Consider the following 23,047-nt stretch of genomic DNA (forward strand, 5'->3'; position numbering starts at 1 on the left):
TGTGGCTTTGAATTCACAGAGATCCAGATGGATTTCTGCCTCTGGAATGCTAGGATTAAAGGTGTGTGCTACCTACCACTGCCTAACCTCTATGTTTAATATTATGGCTGTTCTGTTCTCTGACCCCAGATAGGTTTATTGGGGTGCACAATATATCAACCACATATATACAAATATATACATATATGTAAACATACATACATTATATATAGGCTTTGCATATGAGAGAGGCCAGGTGATATTTGTCTTTCTGGATCCATCTGTTTTTTCCAATTTCATATTTCTCCACAACTGAATAAAATGGTGTATATTTACCATGTTTTCATTATCTGCTCACCTATTGTAGACAGCTGGTCCCACCTCCCTGCTATTGTGAGCAGGGCATCAATCATATGATTTCCAAGTCTCTGTAGTAGGGGACAGAGCTCTTTGGGTCCATCTTCAGGAGTGGTACAACTGGGTCACAGGGTAATCCTACGTTCACCGTTCTGAGAACCTTAATCCTGATGTGTACAGCGGCTTTCCCCCTCCACCAGCAGTGAATAGGGTTTCTTCTCTCCTGGATCTCACCAGAATTTGTTTTCTTAGTGTTGGCGATTCTGACTAGGGTGAGATGGAGTCTTGGTCTAGTTTAACTTGCATTTTTAAAACTACTTATTGACCATTTGTGTCTCATCTTTCCAGAACCGTGTTCAGTCCAGTCACTGATCTATTAATTGGCAGTGGGTTTTCTCAGTGTTTGATTTTTGCAGTTTCTATATTCTGAAGTGTGGCTGGTAAAGACTTTCTACCTTCTGTGGACTGTTTGCTTTGCTGACGGCTCCCTTTGCTAGGGCAGGTTCTTCATATCGTATAATGCCATTTGTCAATTCCGTGGTGATTCTCTGTGCGATTGGAGTCCTGTTCAGCCCTTGCCTGTACTTATGGTCGAGCGTCCTCTGGCAGTTCCAGTGTTACAGGTTTTAAATTCCAGCCTCTAGCCGTGTTTAGTTGATTCTCATGCACACACAAGTGTTTTGATGATGAACAGAAGAGTAGAGACCGTTCAACAATGGACATATTCAAATGAGAAAATCACTGTGACCCAAACACCTGAGTGCTCTGTTCTTATCTACCTTCCCTCCCTGGTTGTCTGTGCCCAAATACTTTAATCCTAGGGTAGAGGGAGTTTTATATTTTCCTTTTTTTACATGCTACCACAGAGGACTAAATACTTTTGCTTGGTTGCCACTTGCCTGAAGATGCATTGCTTGTTGACCAAAACCACACGCCACGAGCAATGCATGTTCAGTGGTCACCTCTTTTCCTGCCGTGCACCCCAAAAGTTCTGCAGTTTGTGTTATGGCTCTACTTCCCTTTCAGTGGGAACTTCTTTGTAGCCCAGTGGAACGATCATATTTAGAGAACTCATTTTTAAAAATATTGTGATTGGACCCAATTATTGACTGGGAAAATCCCCAACTATCTGTCCATCAAGTGTAAAACAGCAAATAGTTATGGAGTCTGGATTAGTCATCTTTCCTAAAGTCACATGAAAATGTTGCAAGCATTGGCAGCCATTCTCAAACCTGGAACCACCCTACTCAGACTCTCAGAGACAGCTTCCCTGTTCATCCCCACAGTCCTCTGCTTCCTAGTGTGTAAATGCTGAGAAGGTCTAGCACTGGCCAGGTAGGAGGAAGGCTGCTTGGGTTGGGAGTAGCCGCCAAGAGAGAGCAACCACATTAGTGCCCTTGAGTGACGCCTGTGACTGCCTGTTGGGGAGCTGCGGCCATGCTTCATAGCCGTCCCCATCACAGGAAGCTGACAAACCTCCTTGGCTAGGCTGATATTCAGAGAGCCCTGAACACATAGGCCTGCCATGCTCCCTAAATGCTGGTTCTGGCTGAGCTCTCCTATTTCATCTGACTAATTTCCACCTCAAGCCAACGGCCGGAATCCACTTGCAGGCTGGTTCCTCAGCCCTGCCTGAGTGCTCCGAAAAGCTTCCATTTCCAATTTCATCTCGAGGTTGAGGGCACTCATTATATGGATCCTTCTCTTGTAGTAAAGGTTCCAAGAAATAAGCAAAGTTCCTAAAATGACTAGACTCTCCTAGAAGCTTATGCCTGGATATGTATGCACCTGTATGTGTGTGTGCATGTGTGTATGCATGCCATCTTTTTACTGGCTCTCTGGTTCTCGAGTCTCTCAGTCCACACACTGGTGACTAAGGAAGGCTGATTCCAAGGACATGACAATGAAAATGAGTGGGGACTGGAGAGATGACTCAGCACTTAAGAACGCTGACTGCTCTTCTAAAGGACCAGGGTTCAATTCCCAGCACCCACATAGCAGCTCACAACTGTCTGTAACTCCAAGATCTGATACCCTCACACAGACATACATACAGGCAAAATACCAAATATATATATATATATATATGTGTGTGTGTGTGTGTGTGTGTGTGTGATGAACATGGTCTGCAGCTGACGGTAACTTCAAGTCCTTGTGGGTATCCTGAGGACTTGCCCATCCCATGTCATTTCTATTTCGTTCTATTTTGAGACCATGGCCTAGCAGATTGAAAACTTTCAACGGTATGAACATACTGTGTGCTAAGTATAGGGTGTGTGTGTGTGTGTGTGTGTGTGTGTGTGTGTGTGTGTGTGGCGGGATGCCGGGGTGGGGGGGGGGGGGTTGTCTATCTTCCAGAGGAAGGAAAAAAGCTAAATCAGACCTTGGTTTCTAGAGCTGCTAGGCTTGCAGAACATATAATGAGCACTTCCCCAAACAAAGGAAGTCCGTTTGGGTGACAAGTTGGCTCTGGAGGTGAAAGGCAGGTCTAACGGGTTGGCTACAGCAGCCTCTATTTCACACTGTCTGACTCCAGGGTTTCTCACATTCTAGGGGCTGAGCTTCAAGGACTGCAGAAAATGATTGACAGTCTCCAGAGCCCCCAGGACCCGAGCCAGGTGGCCCAGGCCCTCCTCCTCCGAAGGGAGGTGACATGGCTTCAGTTTGATGCTGCAATGAGACATCTCCTCCGGTAAGGGCAGCAGAGCTGCTGTTGCTGCCAGGGAGAGTCTGCTGAGGCCCTGTTCAGGGAGGCCACAGTTAGCAAGATTCGATAAGGAGTCTAAAATAGGCTACACACAGATCCAGCAGGCTGGCGGGCTTCCAGATGGTTCCTACAAAGCCTGTCTGTGTGGAATCTGCCCCAGTATTCCTGAGGTTTTTAAAGACAATTTCCAAACAGTCTGTGTAACAATTGCTACTTTCAGTATTGAGTTTGTATTGTAGGGAGTCAAACTTTTGTACTTCTGAAGATCATTATCCTGAAAAGTTAATTTCACTTTTTCAGCTCTGCTTTTCAAAGGGACAATTTTCACCATTAACTTGAAGCTCAGAGAACTAGCTTCAGGGATTGATTTTTAAGTAAATCTATCTTAATCTTGTAGGAACCATCTCCTCAAACATTCTGCTTACAAAAGTTTTATTTGCCTGAATAATTGTGATTCTGTTGGATTTGGGTTGAGTTTGGACTAATATTCATGTTTCTAGAAAATGTTTTATATGAGAAAGAAAATGAGTTGGGCCTGAGTACCCCTGGATTTGTGGGGTGGGGGGTGGGGGTGGGGGGATGCTTGTTGTTTTTAATTAGAGCAAAGGGCAGCAAGAACAAAACCCTAGTATCTTGCTATGTAGCTCAGGGAATCCTAAAACTTACTAAGTAGCCAAAGCAGGCCTTGAACTTGCAATCTTCCTTTCTTAGCCTCCTGAATAGCCCAACTATTTCTCCAGCCCAACTCTGATTATTCTCTTGTGTTGTTTTGAAACAAAGTCTTATTTATAGCCCTTGTTGGTCTGGAACCTGCTTTGTAAACCAGGCCAGCCTTGAACTTGGACCGGTCTTCCGGGGCTAGGATTACAGTCATGAGCCACCTCCCCGACTCCAGTCCCAGCCCAGCAGCAATTATTCTTAAATTACCAAAATTTACCAACTTCTTCCACTCCATCTCCAGTGTGAGTATTCAGCCAAACAGGGCTCCAAAGGGCTGGGCTGGGCCGGAGAATTACAAGTGTTTCCCACCTTTAGCATAAAGCATCCATAGAGAACAGAGATGTGGGATTACACTGAATGAACATATTTTTCAACTTTGCATTTGCTTTTTTGCCAACGATTCCTGGATTTAGAATATAAATTTAGCAGTGCAGGACTTCCTGTTGACGTTTTTACTTTTCATTGACAAACAGCTTCGGGGCTGTAGCCTAGTTGAGCTTGTCAACTGTGAAGGCTGTGCCCGTCAAGATGGCCGCTGAGTACGGCACTGAGTTGACCTCTGAACTCTGAAAGCCTAAAAGGGTCTGTTTATTGGTTTGTGCCTTTTCATTTTGGTTTGCTTTGGCTTTTGTTTTTGTTTTAGAGACAGGTTTTACTCTAGCCTGGGCTCTTCTGGAACGTCCACAAAGCTCAGCCTTCCAAGTACCAAGATTACAGGCATGAGCCACCATGTCTGTCTGGCCCAAGGTAGAAATCATAAGAAATTTGTGGAGGAACAGGATCACCCTCCACACATCCTGTATGGTTCCAGCCATACAGGGTTCTGTCTAGGGAAACCACTCTGCTTCTCCACACTTGCGTTGTCCCACACTGTGTGGCCAGGACAGTGGGGACAAAGTGTCTGGTACCTGCTTTCTTTGTCTTTCTCAGAGGAAACCACCCAGGAGGCACATTCTTTATTTGGTCCATCTTCCTGGTCTTTTTCCCCTCCCCCAAAGTCTTCCTGCTGAGTGTGTGTGGAATTACACACTAGAATCAGAGCCTTAGGGGGTTTAGCTTCAAAACGTGTGAACTGTGGTAGTTTCTGGGCAGCAGCATGGTCAGGAAGGGACTCAGAAGGGATAATGAAAGGCTGATGGAGCAATGTTAGTTACCCTCTCCATTGTCTGAGGTAACACTGAAAGTGTTTAGACCTTCAGGAGACAGGACCCGGGTAAAGTTCCTTGGACCAGCTCAGAAGGTACCTGAGCAAGCATGGCTCTTTAACCCGAGGAAAGATCTGCTCTGGATGGTGAAGGCTCCTCCTGAGTTTGCAAAGGAGGTTCTAAACTCTTCCCTGGAATGAGGGGAGCATGCTTCCAAATACTCAGTGGAACAGGAAGGATACAGGACAATGTAAAATTAGCCATCACCACCACCCTCTTACCCACATAACGGAGACACAGAGATGGGGTTGCCTGACATATATTTCACACTACCCTCCCCACCTGCCCTTGAGGGCAGTAGGGAAAAGCTTGGTGAAAATCTGTGGCTGTCCCCTATCAGGTCAGAGTCATACTGTCTAGGCCCAACATTTTCCTCTGTCCACTGAGGATTTATCTAACTTCTGGTTTATAAACTCCTGGTTGCCTGAGTGTCAAGTTTATCTGTAGTGCTAGGTAAGGCAAGCATTTTCCTTGGGTGTAAATGGTTGAACTGAAGGGATGTTTCAGGCCAGTCTTATCCCTGTAAATCAGGAGATGGCAGACTCTGCTCCTGGCATATGCCTGTCTTTGTGTAGCCCTTGGCTAAGGGTATAGACTTTACATGTTTAAATTGCTGGGGGGAAATCAATAGAAAATAGTATTTAGTGACATATGAAAATTACATGGGGTGGGCATTGTAGTGCATGCCTTTAATCCCAGCACTCAGGCGGCAGAAGCGAGTGGATCTCTCTGAGTTCAAGGCCAGCCTGGTCTGCATAGTGAGTTCCAGACTAACCAAGACCGTACAGTGAGACCTTGTTTCAAAATAAAGCAAACAAACACCCCCTCCCTCTAAAAAAAAAAAAAAAACAAAACCGTGAATTTCTTATTTCAATATACACAAATAAAGTCTTTCAGAAGACATCCCCAGGCCTGTTATTTAGTTATTTTTGTTTATTTTTATTTTGGCTTTTTTTAGACAAGTTCTTACTCTGTAGCCCAGGCTGCCATCAAACTCCCAATCATCATCCTGCTTACAAGCTTACACACATGCCCTCATGCCCAGCATGTGCCCATTTACTTGTGGAGTCTCTCTCTCTGATCACGGGATGGGGTAGGATCTACACAGCCACGGATAATAACCATTTGGCTCTCCAATCAAAAGTTTGCCGTCCTCTGAGTTCCAAAGCAGAATTCCTTTGCAGTTTGGGCATGGAGGGAGGAGGAAGTCCTTCAGAGGTGCCCTGTAAAAGAGGATGGAGCAGTCATGTACTGCTGCCATTCGGGGTGACTGGGAGGAGAAATGGGGAGATGTCCGAGGATGTGCCGACTCCAAGCCTCCTTTAGGAGCTCCAGGGCACACGCATGGAGCAGCGCCGGCTTCTGGCTCCTCTTCTTTAGTTTTGCTTCATTTTAAAGTTTAGTCTGATTTTTATGCTGGTCTGGTTCAAGTGCTTCTAATCATTCAGATGTCAACATGTGACTTTAAGACCATTTGAGAGTTTCACAGGACAGGGGCTTGGCGTAAGACCATGGCCCCAGTCTCTAGCATTAGAGAAGTGCAGAGCTTTAACTGTGCCCTGCCTGCCAAGGCAGGTTTTGTCATATTCTTGCCTCCAGGGAAGAGCTCCAGTGCACATACTGAGTGTCCATCACTCTCTGAGGTCCTGGTCTAAAGCAGCTTGCCCAGTATCTGGTTATTGGCAGCCCTCTCCCCTGAGGTAGGGAAGGCCTCCTAGGAGCCCCCAGGCCGTGTGCTGATAAGGAAGCATACAGGGTGTGGCAGGAATGTGTGAAGAGTTAGAAGTTGTATTAGGCTGCAGAAATACTTGTCTTTATGATTTATTGGCAGGTGGCAAGTGCCCAAGTCACGTATAGCAAACCAGCCTTACATGGGTTCTGGGGGTGGAACTCAGCTCTCCAGGCTTAAACCCAGTGAGCCTTCTCATTGGTTTGCACCATAGCGTCTTGAGTGTGTTCATAAGCTTCGCTGGGCAGATTCTGATTGAGGGTCGCCAAGTGACCTGCCCTGCCCCAGACTATAACTGTCATAATGGCCATTCCCAGCCCTCAAGATGGAGGCAGCCAAGCTTTGCCCTACAGAGATAGAGAACCCAAAATCAGACCAGAAAATCCCACCAAACCCAGGCCACCCCGGAGAGCTCTGCCCCCACTTCCCACCCCAAGAAACCCTATCCAAAGCCTGTCTCCTGCTTGGTTCTCTGCTGCTTCTCTCCCCAGCAGAGGCAGCCACCCTCTTGTGACTCCCAATCAATCTCTCCTGTGAGGTTTGTTGTACGGTGTGACTTTGTGATACTCCTTGGCTCCCAACTGCCAGGAGACCTTTCCCTTCAGAGCCCTAACACTTACAGAGGGACTCAGCCAGGCTTTGTCAACAGAGGGCCTGAGGGACTTGTCACAGGGAGGCCAGGCCATGTCAGCATTTCCAAAGTCACGATGCAGCATACGCACACATATTTGCCTGAAAAAACGTAGCTAAAGAAAACGTCATGTTCTCTCTCTCTTCTTATTTCATTTTTTGTTTTTTGCTCTTTCTTCTTTTTTTTTTTTCTTCTCTTTTTATTTTGTTTGTTTGTTTGAACCGGAGCCTTAAAAACAGCATGAGATGAGGGAGGATGGGGATTTTGGTTGGGTCACTGCTGTGTGCCAAGTCTGTGGCTGCTAGGCGTTATTTTTACTCCTTTACAGAAAAGGAGAGAGAAATACAGAGGTGTTTTGTAACTCAGTCGGGGCCACACAGGCTGTTGTGGCAGAGTTAGTGCTCACACGTCCCACCTGGTCCCACAGCTCTTGTTCCTTCCTCAGGGTTAGAGGTCGTGGTAAATTTTCTTTAAAAATAGGAAAATTCATCTGGTGTGGTGGCACATTCCTTTAATACCAGCACCTGGGAAGCAGAGGCAGGTGGATCTCTGTGTGTTCGTGGCTAGCCTGGTCTAATGAGCATTTCCAGGACAGCTAGGGCAAAACAGTGAAAACTTGCCTCAGGAAAAAAAAAAAAAGGGGGGTGGGGAAGGGGGATACTAGTCAGATGTGGTTGTACATCCCTGTAATTTCAGAAGTCTGAGGGAGGACAGATGCTTTGAATTTGAGGCCAGCCTGGGCTACAGAGTGAATACCAGGATAGACAATGCCATGTAGGAAGACCATGTTCCTCCACAACAAAAATAGTCAGGGAAGGTAGTGCAAAGCCATAAGCCCAGAACTTGGGTGGTAGAAGGATCAGACATTCCAAACACACTGAGTTCAAAGCCAGCCTGAACTATATTGGATCCTATTTCAAAACAAAACAACAACAAAGAGTAGATAAAATAGGAAAATAATCATCTTAGTTAGGGTTTCCAGGCTGTCATAGAATGTCATGACCAAAAGCAGCTGGGGAGGAAAGGTTGGTTTTTGTTTGTTTTTTTGTTTTTTATTGTTGTTGTTGTTTTTTTAGCTTACAGTTTATAGTCCTTCATCCAGGGAAGTCACAACAGGAACTCCAGGCAGGAGCCTGGAGGCAGAAATTGATGCAGAGGCCATGGAGGAGTGTTGTTTACTGGCTTGCTCAGCTTGCTTTCTTATAGGGCCCAGGACCACAGCCCAGGGATGGCACCACTGGCAGAGAGCTGGGCCTCCCCCATCAATCATCAGTCAAAAAATGTACCCCAGGCTTTCCCACAGGCCAGTCTGCTGGGGGTGGGTGGCTCCTCAGTTGACGCCAGCTTGTGTAAGGTTGACATAAAATTATTCATCGTAGTAAGGAATGTTTGTAGAAAAACCTGGAATGGAGAGGGAAGATGTAAAGGAGGCTCTGGGGCTAAAGGGATCGTAGTTTATTTTCCTTGCTCTGACAAGATGCCTGGCGAACTCTCTTCACAAAGGCTCACTGGGACTCATGCTTGGAAGCCGGGGTGTGAGGGAGCAAACATAGATGAACGCTGGCACCTTCCTTGTTCCATTCTCTTCCTGTTTTTTTTCAGCCTGAGACCTCAGCCCATGAGATGGTGCTATCTACATTTAGGGCGGCTCTTCCTTCTTAATTCAACCTCTGCAGAAACACCCTCAGAGACACACTCAGTTGTGTGTCTCTAAGTCAATCAAGCTAACAATGAAGGCTGGTCATCACAGTTTTGTTCCTGTGCCACCCCCTTAATAATTACATTGTACAGTTCCCTGGGAAGCTTGAACACATGAGCCTTTGTTTAAACCCATCTCCAGCTCACAGCATCTAGCATGCGAACAGAGGAATTGGGGATGAAGAGAAGGAGGTAGCCTTGTGTTTTGTTGACTTTTCCTTGGAGACAAATGCTAACCACCTCAGATGGTACACAGACTTACAGACCCAAGAAACAGTCCCACTAAGTGTAGCTTGGTAAACTAATGAGTTTAATATGGGTCACTTATGGGTGAATCTATGCCTACCAGAGCATGGGCAGCCACACCATCAAAAGCCAGTTGTCCTATCTTACCACATCCCAAACAACTGTTTACCACTTATATAGACTAAGAGAGGGGTGTTGCCACATGAACCCCTCTATCCTTTCATGACTGAAAGATCGTGGGCCTAGTCTTGGGTTGGTCTTCTGCCTGTAATCACTAATGCCAAGGGTTTGAGGAGGCAAAGGCCCCACGCCATAGCAGAGGGCAGCGTTCCATAATACCTTAGGAGGGGTCTCAACTTTTTCCAAGAATTGAAGCTGCTTTGGTAACTGTTCCAGAATACTTCACAAACTTTCTAAGATCATAATAGAACACATCAGGGCCTGGAGAGGTGGCTCCGCAGTTCAGCGCTCGTACTGTTCTTGCATAGGATCAGAGTTCGGTTCCCAGCAGCCATATCAAGTTCACACCCACCTATCACTCCAGCTTTAGAGATCTGACACCTGCTGTTGGCCACTGTAGACACCAGCACTCACGTGCACATACACCACCCTCCCCCAACATACACATAACATTTTCACAAATAACCTTCAAAGGAAAGCGAGACAGAGAGATCGTGTCACAGACTGGACATGTAAGATTGAACAAAGCTGAACCCTGAAGGAGGGAGAGGGGAGAAGGAGGGGAGGAGAGGGAGAGCAGAGGAGGAGGGGAGGGAGAGCCCTGAGAACTGGTGGGAGCAGGAGTCATGCAATGGAAGAAGCTGTTCTTAGTCCCACTTCTGCATTCGTGATTTGTGCGGAACTGTTTCTGTTGGAAGGGCCTGCTTCCCGATACTGTCATCTTAAGTAAACATATATATGGTATATGTCTATGGCACATTGTGCCCTATATACCACAGAAAGATCTTGGGAAATTGAGAGGAAGGTGGGAAGCATTTCTGCTGCATGGGGCTCGATGTGGATGGAGGGGACAGCCTGTGTGTGAGACTCGTCTTTGTCCCTCAGGTGCCTCCTGGCTCAGTACTTCGAACATTCTAGCCACACTCTGTCACTGCTGCACTTGATATGCTGTGCTTTTCCTAGCAGGGCCCACTGAGAAATCACAGGGGAGTTAAGAGAAACAGAGAAGAGGTTGTGTAGCCTTTAGGCAACCCCAACCTCCATCCTTAATAGAGTGTGGAGCTAGGGTTTAGCTCAGTGGTAGAGTTCAGGCTTAACAAGTTCAGTGTCAACACACACACACCACCACCACCACCAGTCAGTAGTTTTATTCACTCTCTGAGTGTTCCACTATGAAGTTCTTAGGTCCCTACTTCTGCTGATGGCAAAAATATTTCCCTTTCCGATGCCACATCGTTGAATCGCACACATTTAAAAGTGGTCACCATGGGATTCCAAGCCGGTTAGTTACGGTTTGTTTTGGTTACCTCCTATTTACCCGACTTGTGAGGAAAAGATTCTACTCTGGGTTTTGTGATGGCCGAACAAATGGCACCAAATCCTGGACAGTTTGTTAGTGCTCTGTCTTCACGGGAAGGAGAGAGTACTCTGCAGGCCACATCAGTCCACGTGTGGATACAGGACCGTGCAGGGGCGGAGGGAGACGAACTCCGCAGTTTAAGAGGGTGCGGCATTCCCGGGTTACTAGGGAGGACAAGATCAGTTTGTTTGCCTAGCTCCAGGGTCTGGCAGGAAACAGCTGCTGCCCGGGGACAGTGGAAAGAGCACCAGCTCCCTTGATAAGGAGTGTGGGTGGACATGGGAACCTTATCCTGGGAGACGGGAGAAGCTGTGATTAGACTATTCAAGGCCCTTCCAGGTGTCTAGGCAATTCCTAATACCGGGCCTTAATTTTGGAGCTCACACCCACCTGCCTTGCTCTTCCTCTCAGAGGAAGGCCGAGCTCTAAGCGGTGCTGGTGAGCGATGCACGGAGTTAGAGGCATGGCCACTTCACTCACCTGTGTTGTGGGTTGGCAGGTCTACTCGGACCTCTCACCATGGCTTCCTGTTCCACACCCCCTATGGACATTCACTGATGAGGCTCAGGAACTCCCAAGTCTCCCTGACATGTGGAAGGTCGGCTAGCCTCCCCAGGTCCATCACCTGACCTTTCCCTCAGTCTCCTTTCTCCTTGGTGCCTGGTTTGTGAGAGCTGGTCTCCACAGAAGACGTCAGTTCTCGGAGATACATACCCTCCCCCAAGTTATCCTGTGTCAGCACTTTGCTGGGACATCCTTTGTACATTAGAGACAGACGTCTAGCTGAGATCTAGAAACTCTTCCTGGTTAGTCTTACTTCCTTTGGGGCAGGAAATCACCCTGAGTTATCCCACATGCGTCTCGTTCTCGCTTGCGTTATAAATTTCACGGTCTGGTCTTGTGGGTTTGGGGCTCTTGGTGTACAAAGCCAAATTCTGTTTCAATCAAACAAAAGTGTTCTCTCCCGTACCCCTGGATCTTACGTAACCTAAAATTTGGTTTTATAGATTTGAGCTGTTACTTCAGATCTTAACTTTAAAAGCGTTCAGCAGACAGCTGCACTCTTTCTTCTGGGGTTATCAACGAGATGCCCAGTTTGGTAGCCACATGTGGCTGATGAATTCAAGTTAGTAGGAGCTAAAATTAAGTCAAATCTAAAGCTCCATCCCTCATTCACAAGAGCTGCACATCTGGTGTCCAACAATGGCATGTAGCCAGCACCTTTTGACAATTCTAGCTTCCTGAAAGTTCTATCAATGTATTCACTCTGGCTGTTTGCAGCCTGGGGCCTGTGCAGGGACACTTTGCTCAGCCTGGGTGAAGGGAGGAGGGGACTGGACCTTGAATCTCCCAGGCTGAGCTGAATCCCTAGGGTAGTCCTTGCCCTGGAGGAGATGGGACTGGGAGGTCGGCTGGAGGGGAAAGGAGGGAGGACAGGGGAATCCATGGCTGATATGTAAAATTAAATTAAATTGTAAAATAATATATATATATTCACTCTGTTGATAGAAAATATCAATTTCTCCTATTAATAGTATCAACTTCCCCAGAGGGCTGTAGACTATGAGAGGGAAGGGAAGGCTGGGTGATGTGGTTGAGGGAGAAACCATGTTACTCTTCCAGAATATTCTCTTGCTACAATAAGTTTGAAGAAAGTTCTGGGCTTTGAAAGCGTAAGTAACCATACTAAACAAAAACTCTCACCTTATTTTGACAGAACACTTTTGGCAGCAGGAAATGCTCCCGCCTACCAGTCTGTCGCAGAAGGTGTGTGCCATGGTTTGCCACCACTGAGCAACTCTCTCGGGAGGAGCATCTTTGCTTCACAGCTCAGGCTGCCCCAGCCGCTGCATCCACGGGACCTCCAGGCGAGTTTTGGAAGTGTTGTGTGGAATACAGGGTGGCATCCCTTCACTTCCGTTTGGCTTCCGTTTTCCAGGGTCTTCAGTGGTCCTCGGCCTTCACTGGCCTTCCTTCATTCACACAGGGAGCCACAGGAGCTCGTGACCAGGAGTTTGACCCAGGCAGGGTCTTTTCTGCAAATGTTGAAAGGGATTGATGGGGGGCAACAGCCTGTCTGCTCACAGCTGTCGGGGAGGAAAAAAACAAAATACCCCCAAAAACTCGATCTTTTCTGTTCAATAAATAATGATGCAATTACAGTGCATAAATAGGTCAGGCCCTGGGCTTTGAATTGCCCTGGTTACAACATGTGTTATCAAATGTAGTCCTGGCAACTACGATCACTCCCAGGCAGGTGCGTTAACCAGCTCTGCAGAGGTCAAAGTTCAGGAAAGCCAGAGAGAGTCAGAGCAAGCAGCATCAGGTTCCCAGACCTTGTGTTACTTTTCTATTACCACAAACACAAGCCCGAGCCCAGGCTTAACAAGTTAGGACGGTAAGTATGGGTCCTCACTCCGAGATTCAGAGCGGCTCGGGTCCCTCTGGAGGGCTGCAATCAAGAAGCTGGCCGGGCCTGGGGACCGTCATCTCAGGGCACGGCTGGAGAAGTTTGCCTCCAGCCTCAGTCATCCAGCTGCCAGGAGGTCCCCACTCAAGGTCATTCCCACAGTCTTCACTACCACACGTCCTCACAACATGGAAAATGGGGGAACCTGAGGTAGAAGCCTTGGCCTTTGCGTGACCTGACACCATCGCTTCTGCCATGTTCCAGTCACTAACAATAAGCCATGCTCAGAGTTTGGAAAGGTCATCACCGTTCCTCCTTCTGCCAGCCCATCTTAGTTTTTCTATTAGATCCTCTCTCTCTCTCTCTCTCTCTCTCTCTCTCTCTCTCTCTCTCTCTCTCTCCCTCTGTGTGTGTGTGTGTGTGTGTGTGTGTGTGTGTGTGTGTGTGCACATGTAAGGTCAGCAGACAACTTGCAGGAGACCTTTCTTTCCACCACCTGGATCTGGAGGTCAAACTCAGGTCACCAGATTTGGTGACAAGCTCCTTTACCCACTGAACCCCTCCCCCACGCAGTCCAAGCTGTAGCCAAATATGACCTTGACTCCTATTTCTCCTGTCTCTACTCCCGAGTGTTAGGGTTACAGGCCTGTACCCAGCTCTAACCATTAAACCCTGTCTCCTGATGGAACGAGTTTGTGTACTTAGCTTTAAAATCACCTTGCAGGCCTCCTATGTAATTATTAGAAATGATGCAACACCAACCCTGAGCAAGTCCCATACTTCTGTGCTAAAGACAGTGGCTCTTGGTCCAGTCTTCAACACTCCTTTAGACCCACAAGACGCTGGGCCTGCCTGCTGCTGATATCTTTGGACGTTGTCTTGGATTAGGTGGGTGTGGGTGTGGGTGAACTGGCTTCACCCATCCCCGTCTCTAGGAGGTGACTAAGAACCAGGTCTAGAATGGGGCTCAGTGGACAGGCCTCGGGGTCCGGGGTTTACATGGTGTCATAAGAACTAGAGCATGCTTCTGTAGGTCTGTAATGCAGAGAAGACTGAGGTCGGCTGCACCCCTGTAGACTGGTCTGAGCAGATGTCTAAAGTCGGAACACAGTGATGAGGAAGGACAGCGGAAGGTCCCTAATGTAGACAGCATTTAACTAAGTTTACTTTTCTCGTTTAAACACATAGCTTCTTGGCATTATATTACTCCAGAACTTGTTTTCTTTTGTTTCTTTTGAGACAGGGTCTCGCTGTCTAACCCAGTGGTCTCACCCTTCCTGATGCTGTGACCCTTTAATACAGTTCCTCATGTTGTGGTGACCCCAACCATACAGTTATTTTCATTGCTACTTCAGAACTGTCGTTTTGTTACTGCTATGACTATAGTGTAAATATCTGTATTTTCCGGTAGACTTGGGTGTCCCCTGTGAAAGGGTCTTTCAATCCCCAAGTGGGTCAAGACCCACAGGTTGATAACCACTGGTTTAGCTGAAGCTGGCCTCAAACTTGGAATCCTTCTGCATCAGTCTCTCAAGTGCTGGGTTTACAGGTGTATGCCACCACAACCCTCCTGTTCTGGAACTTCGGACATTGGCGCTGAGACTATCTCAGGAAAACAGGAAAAGTAGTAATGACCGCTAGTCTTGCCTTTGTGTCACTGAGCATGCTCCAGTGAGAATCATCTGAAGGGGCTTTGGAGATGCAGAAATCATGCCCGTGCATAAATGTCTTCATCTGAGGGATGCATGAGACCTGTCTCATGTCTGTTGTTTGTTTCATTTAGGCATTTACAATGTTCCCATGGAGGGCGTTTCTGGAAGATGGTGGACCATTTCCAGCTATGAGCAGCATCCCAAACACCTTAGAGTATGATATGCAGGTAGATCTGTCTTCCCACTTGTTAGAGAGAACTGAGCACAGGCTGCAAGCAGGGTATCACCAGGCTCCTGCTCTAGCCAGTGGGGATTTAGCAGATAAGTGGGTGTTTAATTATGAAGCTGTAACCTGAGGCTGCAAGGTGAGTCATATTTTCTTATTGTGGAAAAAATCATGCTGTCAGCAGCTACTGGCCTTGGCTTTAGACTCAGCTGCAGTTCCCAGGACAGCAATGACCTAGAGGAGGAGCCACTGTCTGGAGTCACCTTCTGAGCCTTTTAGAGAAACTGCCACCCAACACTCAGAGGCATAGGACACCTGACCTGGGCTGGGAACCGCTTAAGCAGAACCAAGGAAGGGATTTTCTTTAATTGTTCTAGTCATCATGATGCTTCTTTAAATGGTTTCAAAGAAGATTTTGTTTTTCTCATGATTAAGTAAACAACAATATATTTTTAAAATGTGTGTGTGTGAGTGTGTGTGTGTGTGTGTGTGTGTGTGTGTGTGTGTGTGTTAAAACCAAGCAAAAACTCAACAATATTTGGCTTCAGAATATGGAGTGTAGAGTTGGGGTAGGGCAAGACTGGCTATACATTGGTGGGTGTAATATGTTTGCATTTATGTATGTTTAAAACCCTTCATGAGTAAAAAGGTATCTTAACAGTAAAAGCAAGAGGGTTTAAAAACAAAACAAAACAAAATCAGACACAATAACAGTTCACATTTTGGGTCTTTCTTCTGGTCCTCCCTCCCGCCCCAGGGAATGACTGTGTGTGTATTTGTACTTTTAAAGAAAACTGATTATACCACACATTCATTGTACCTGCTGTAAGGCTGAGAGATTTGCTACACAGAAACCTAAAACATTCAAGAAGGACTTTAAGCTAGAAATATTACTCTGATTTTTTTTTTATTAGTCGAGAGGGTGAAGGTTATAAACATAGTTGCATTTAATATTTTTCTTCAAAACCATGTATAAAGGATACATAGACCTCTTCAAAATGGAAAGGTATTTTTGTTTGCTTTTAGATGTGTCTCTGCGGGCTGAGTGACCGTGACCGCAAAGTGGCCCATGGAGAGCTGGTGGGTGTGCAGACGCTAATGGAAGATGTACTGCTGAGCAGCTATCACGTGATCACGGAGGCGTCTCCTGAATGGCAAGCCATATTGGGCAATATCCAGGTATTCTTAGCCAATGACCTACAGAGTTGGCCAGTGCTGTATTGTACTGAAGGACTTTCCTATTTTGAAAGATGGACTAGAGGGCTATCTTGCCCATAGCTGCTCCCCATAGATGCCAAGACCGTGGTTATGACACAAAGCAGTGGTGGTGAAACATGGAAACCTATTCTCAGGTATTTTCTTACACAGCGAGTCTCATGATCAAATTCTCACTTATCTACTTAAAAGGGTTTTTTTGTTTTTGTTTTGTTTTGTTTTGTTTTGTAGGGGTCGGGTGGAGAGATGGCTCAGTAGTTACAAGCACTTGCTTCTCTTAGAGAACCAGAGTCCTGTTCCTAGTACCCTTATTAAATGACTTCCAACCACCTGTAACTCCAGTTCCAGGGATCCACCTTCCTCTTCTGGCCTCCTCAGGCGCCCGCACTGATGTGCACTCATCAACACATGGAGATACATACACACATACACATACATAATTAAAATAGGTTTTTTTGTTTTGTTTTTGAGACAGTGTCTCTATGTCATTGGTTCTCAACCTGTGGGTTCAGACCCCTTTTGGGAGGGGTTGAATGACCTTTCACAGGGGTCACCTAAGACCACCAGAAAACACAGATATTTTATTGCATTCATAACAGTAGCAAAATTACAGTTATGAAGCAGCAATTAAAATAATTTTATTGTTGGGGGGGTCACCACAACATGAAAAACTGTACTAAAGGATTAGAGTATTAGGAGAGTTGAGAACCACTCTTCTATGTAGCCTTGGCTCACTTAGAACTTGCTATATAGACCACGCTGGCCTTGAACCCATAGAGGCCAGCCTCCCTCTGTCTCCTGAATACTGGGATTAAAGGCTTTATACCACCACACCCCGCCAATTAAAAACATTTTTTAACTTTAAAATGTTTTTGAGGTGGGGTCCTGCTCCATAGCCCAGCTGGCCTTGAACTCACAATCTTCTGGCTTCAGCTTCCATTTGTTTTATGTTTAAAATTGAAGGAAAGCTGTAGGGAGTCCATTGAAACCTCCCGAGGCAGACACTCAGCTTATGCTTTCCTTGCAAGTCTCTTATTTCAGGACTAGATTTCGGCATCCCAGAGTCCTGCCAGAAGCCCTCAGCTAGCCTGGGGACGCTAGTCCGGCAATGTCTCCTCAGCTTAACCTTCTGAAGTTTTGGGTACAAGAAACAGTCTCCACCACGTAAAATAACTCGAAACAATCCGTCATGGACTGGAAACCAGGAAATGGCATGTTGGAGTCAGTGGGCTAGCGGGACCCCTACCTAAAGTGCCGCCTAGTCAGATCTCAGCTTCCTAGAAGCCCGATGCTGCTGCTTCCTGGCCTTTCTTTTCCTCGGCTCTCGGGCCCTCCACAGCAGACATGAGTTACTGAGATTTAACTGTAGGGTGTTTTTCTGCTCAAAGTTTTCTTCCCCTCTCGTGGACCCTCTCTATGTTTGCCCTCCCTCTCTCCACTTAGATACACATATGTAACGTGCACATGAGCACATCAGTGTTCGTCTTCCTGAGCCTGGATTACCTTGTCCAGTATCTCTCCAGTTCCATCCATTTCCCCCACACTGACCCATTCTGCTTTTCCTGTCTATGTGCCATGTTTCCTTGCACCCTCAGCCACTGATGGGCATTTCCCTGCTATTCCACCAGGGCAGCAATAAGCAGAGACTGACACAGATCATCTCTCTGTCGCAGGACATAGAACCCTTTGTGTAAATGCCAGGAGTGGCTTAGCTGGACCCCATGGAATTCCTGTTTTTAGGTTCTTGAGATGCCTCCACACTGATTAGCACAGTGGGTCTACCAGTTTGCACTCCCACTCACAGTGGGTAAGTGTTCCTCTTTCCCACACACCTTCTCTAACACTGCGGTAATTCCTTTTATTTTTATTGTGTTTAGTGTGTGTGTGTGTGTGTGTGTGTGTGTGTGTCTGTCTGTCTGTCTGTGGATGCTGCCTCTGTGTAGGTGCCCACAGTGTGTGTGTGTGTGTCTGTCTGTCTGTGGATGCTGCCTCTGCGCAGGTGCCCACAGTGTGTGTGTGTGTGTGTGTGTGTGTGTGTGTGTGTTTGTCTGTCTGTCTGTCTATCTGTCTGTCTGTCTGTGGATGCTGCCTCTGTGCAGGTGCCCACAGTGTGTGTGTGTCTGTCTGTCTGTCTGTCTGTCTGTGGATGCTGCCTCTGTGCAGGTGCCCACAGTGTGTGTGTGTGTGTGTGTGTGTGTGTGTGTGTGTCTGTCTGTCTGTCTGTCTGTCTGTCTGTGGATGCTGCCTCTGTGCAGGTGCCCACAGAAGTTAGAAGAGAGTGTCAGGTCCCTTACGTCTGGAGTTGCAGGCCATTGTGAGCCACCATGATGGGTACTAGGAGCTGCCCAGCAAGCCATCCCTCCATCCCCAGGGGACTGTTCTCAAGTGCGCACTGGAGCGCCACTTCTTGCCTCCCGAGCCCTCCCTGCTTTAGAACTCTGTGTCCCTCCCAGCAAGTCTCTCTGCTCTTCCTTTTGGCACGTGGAGCAGTCCGTCTTCTGAACCTCCCCTGCAGTGGGGACCTCTCTCCTCCTTGAAGGGTCAGTTCTGTTTGTTCTGCACATGTCCCCCTCCAACCACTCTCTTTAGGGGGCTTTCTCTGCTCTTTCCCCTCCATCTGAGGCTTGTCTGCTTCTTAGAGTGATCGTGTCCCTGTAACAGGTTCTCCTGCTGACTGGGACTTAAATTAGAGAAGAAGCACACACACACACACACACACACACACACACACACACACACACACACACACAACTTTAAAAAATTATGGCCAGTGAAATGGCTTAGCTATCCTCTATCCTCCACGTGTGAACACACACAATTTAAAATAACAGAAGGACCCTGATCTGTAGTCAGACTTTCTTTGGACCCCCAGCTTCCAAATAATGACAGAGAGACTTCTTACTAAGTAGGAGAGCTTGACCTTAGCTTGTTCCCCACTAGCTCTTAAAAGTATAAATCAATCCATTTACGTTCTGCCACATGGCTTGTTTACCTCTCCTCAGTACTGTACATATGACTTCCTTTGTGTCTCACTGGCAAATTCCTGGCACCTCAGATTCCTCCCAGAGTTCCTTTCTCTCTCTGGAAGTCCCACCTAGTCTCTCCTGCCTAGCTGTTGGCTGTTCAGTTATTTATTAAATCAATCAGAAGGTCCCTTAGGAAGGCAAGGTAGAAGAGCCGCACATCTTCACACCATGTGGTCAAATATCCCGGAACATTGATCTTCCATAGCAGGCAAGAGAGACTTAGGTGGAAGAGGCTCAGCTCAGGTTAGATCTACATAGACAATCAGCTGTGCCCTTGGGGACCCATGCCCTACCATGTGGCTGTGTGACAGTCTGTCTCCTTTGCCTTTAGTAGTTAAAAACAAGAGAATGAAAACACACTCTTACTCTAGAGAAGGAAGGTGTAGAGTTTTCCTAATAGATTTCCCTTACATTTTCTTGGCTAACAATGAGTCACGAGGCCATGTCAGGCCATCAGCAGGGGTGGGGGTGGGGAGTTAGATGTGGCATCTAAATTCTGCAGCAGAATCAGCTGCTTCCCCCAGAGGGATCATTTGCAAAGCTGGGTGACACCAAGTGGTACCAAGATCAGGGAGCATTCTGGACTGCTGAGCCAACCATTGGCTATTTTGTGGCCCTGTTCTGAGTGAATTACCACCCTTGCCTGACACCCTTCTACATTCTTTTTTTTTATGGTTTTTTTGAGATAGGGTTTCTCTGTAGCTTTGGAGGCTGTCCTGGAACTCGCTTTGTAGACCAGGCTGGCCTCGAACTCACAGAGATCCACCTGCCTCTGCCTCCCAAGTGCTGGGATTAAAGGCTTGAGCTAATTAGCCAAGCTTCCTGGCTAACTTCCAAGTTTTTTTAAATAGCAAAGTTTATTTAAAAAATAAAATGTTTAGAGATGGCTAGCCTTAATACAAACATATTAAGTAAATCTGATTTTGTGGGTTTTGTTTTGATTGGTTTTACTTTGTGATGTGTGTGATGCTGATAACAAATCCAGGGCTTTGAGCATGGAAGACACAACTTTGCAACTGAGCTGCATCCCTAGCCCTTGGGATGCAGTTTCATTTCCAAGTATTTACTATTTATAGGAGCAGGAAATGTTAGACTCAGCTGCCCCGGAGCCAAGCCCCTGAGCATCTATGGCAGCTGGGTCACACGCGTTGTGGTCTCTGAGGGCCATGGTCTCCTAACCTCTGAGGTGGGTGGATTGATTCAGAGTCGTTAAAACTGTGGCCCAGAGAGGCCCAAGTTTCCTCTAAGACAGTGATAGTTTAGCAGTGGGGGCCAATCATGTGGTCTACAGGCTGCCCCTCCATGTCACTGTTCTTGGCCTTGATGGGTCAGATTTGCATTTGATGAAAGGGTTCTTCGGATTAAAAAAGAAAAGACATCTGGAAGTCCACAGACTGTTTGCCAAGAAGGCTTCACAGCTGAGAGGTTGCTAGCCTCTGTGAACACTGCTCTGTCCTGGGCCTGGATGCTAATTCTTCCTGACTGTCTCTAACCAGCCCTCTGTCTGGCAGACACACCTTCCTTTAGCTGTGTGAATAACACTGATGCAGGGTCCAGTTACACCAGGTTGCTCTTCCAGTTTCTGGTTGTGCTGCCTGAATGTTCTAGGCCACAGGATTTGCCATCTGGCTTGCAAAACAAAACTCCTCTCTTGTGCCAGGAAGCAGCTGAACCCAGGCCCCCAGGTGTCTTTCAGCCTCTGGGTGGCCCTGGACTTCCTAGCACCCACTGGCTGCTCTGAAGCTGTATTTCTTCCACAGCTACTCAGACAAATACTTATTTAAAGAAAGCATCAATAGGCGAATGAACAAATCCTAATTTCAAAGTAATGCTGCAGGTTGAGGCAGAGGGGATGGTCACACATTTGGGACCAGCCTGAGTTACAAAGTGAGCGCCAGATTGTCCAGGGCTACCAAGACCATATCTTAATGAACTAATTAAAGTAAATTTGAGTATGGACTAGTAAATTCAAACAAAATGTTCTCCTTTTTGCTTTTTAAGGATAGAAGGTGTCAGATTCCCAGAGCTGGATTTATAGGGAGTTGTCAGCTTGGCAGGATAAAACCAAGTTCTGCTTTCTGAGTCATAAAATGGTAAAATCCCGGAAGGAAAGTTGTGTTACAGCTCCACCATGGAGGCACTCGAGGGGGTTGGGGGTGGGAGGGGTGAGGGATGGGGAATGGAGGATGGGGGATGGGGGACCTAGGTCGCTAAGCATTTTCTTTTATTTCTTAAAGGAAAAAAAGCTTTTAAAAGATGTGTTTATTTTATGTGTTTGAGTATTTGCCTTCGTGTGTGTATGTACCCGGTGCCCAGAAAGGTCTGAAGGTTTCAAAGCCCCGGGAACTGGAGTTAGGGGTGGTTGTGAACTACCTTGTGGGGGCTGGGAAGCAAAACCAGATTCTCTGGAAGAGCAGCAAGTGCTCCTAACCACTGAGCCATCTGCCCCCACTTTATATTTTTAAGATTTATTTTTTATTTATATGTGTGTGGGGATGTGTCCAGGGGGCTTATGGTGCCACGGTCTGAGCTGGAGTTATAGGAAGTAGTCAGGCGTCTGACATGAGTGCTGGGAACCCAGGTCTTCTGGAAGAGCAGTAATCACTCTCCAGACGCTGTTACACATTTCTCTCTTTTCCTCCCTGCCTCACTCTCCGTCTCTTCTTCCTTTCTTTCTTTCTTTCTCTCTCTCTCTCTCTCCCTCCCTCCCTCCCTCCCTCCCTCCCTCCCTCCCTCTCTCTCTCTCTTTCTTTCTTTCTTTCTTTCTTTCTTTCTTTCCCTTCCTTCCTTCCTTCCTTCCTTCCTTCCTTCCTTCCTTCCTTCCTTCCTTTTTTTCTCTCTAGGAAGATTACAGTTTTTGAAGGTAGAGGTTCAAAGCCTCAAAGCCAAATGTGGAGTCTCATCCCTGTAACCCTAGCTCTTGGGAGATGGAAGCAGGGTGATCAAGAGTTCAAGGTTGTACTGAGTTCGAGGCCAGCTACATGAGACCATAAAATATAAAAACCAATGGTTCAAAATGCAAACAGGAAGCTAAGACAGAGATGTTTCCATCTTGCCTGCTCAGCAAGGACATTCAGCCATCTAGGTTTTTTTCTACACATGCTACAGGTCTGCAAATCATTTCTCCTGGATGTTATTTGCATGGGATACATATAAAAACTTATCCCATCTTGAGCCACAGTTGATGAAGGATTTCTGTCACGTTTTCAGCCAGATTGGTCCAAACTGTCAGAACTCTGCCTGAGTCAGTCAGAAAGTCGCCCAAAGGCCTCTGCGTTGCTGGATCGCCCCTGTGATGCAGTGATGTCCCTTGCTCTGATGAAGTCCTTCCTCATCCTGTGGAAGCAGCTGGAAGTGCTGAAGGAACACTGGGGCCAACTCAGGCTTCAAGGCCAGGAGATCAACTCTGCCCCGCTCTACAAACAGTTCTCAGAGATCTATGAGTGAGTACTGCTGAGATTTAAAACAAACAAACAAACAAACAAACAAACAAACAAAAACCCATGTCAGTGGGCGGAGTCTGGAGTTCGGGGATTCCTCCCCCTTCACTGAGAGAGTCAGTCCAGGATTCTGGGGACACCCAGCTCCACTGGCTCGTCAGGTAGCGGCTAGAAACAGCCTCCACAGTGGTGCCATAAGGAAAAGCTCTTCCATGTTGGTTGTGGGGAAGAGCTAGACTCCACTGAATTGTCCTTGTTAGCACTTA

General features: G+C 46.9%; 1 protein-coding gene across 1 annotated transcript in view; it reads left to right on the plus strand.

The window, feature by feature from the left end:
* The window catches only part of LOC118570606, a 173,289-nt gene that overhangs the window by 109,836 nt on the left and 40,406 nt on the right, over positions 1–23,047 (plus strand). Inside the window, 5 exon segments of the mRNA XM_036169266.1 lie at positions 2,890–3,028; positions 12,530–12,680; positions 15,006–15,101; positions 16,127–16,279; positions 22,552–22,784. Of these exon segments, the coding sequence (XP_036025159.1) occupies positions 2,890–3,028; positions 12,530–12,680; positions 15,006–15,101; positions 16,127–16,279; positions 22,552–22,784 (772 nt within the window).

Source organism: Onychomys torridus, chromosome 19 (genome assembly GCF_903995425.1).
Source record: "Onychomys torridus chromosome 19, mOncTor1.1, whole genome shotgun sequence".
NCBI classification, from domain to species: Eukaryota; Metazoa; Chordata; class Mammalia; order Rodentia; family Cricetidae; genus Onychomys; species Onychomys torridus.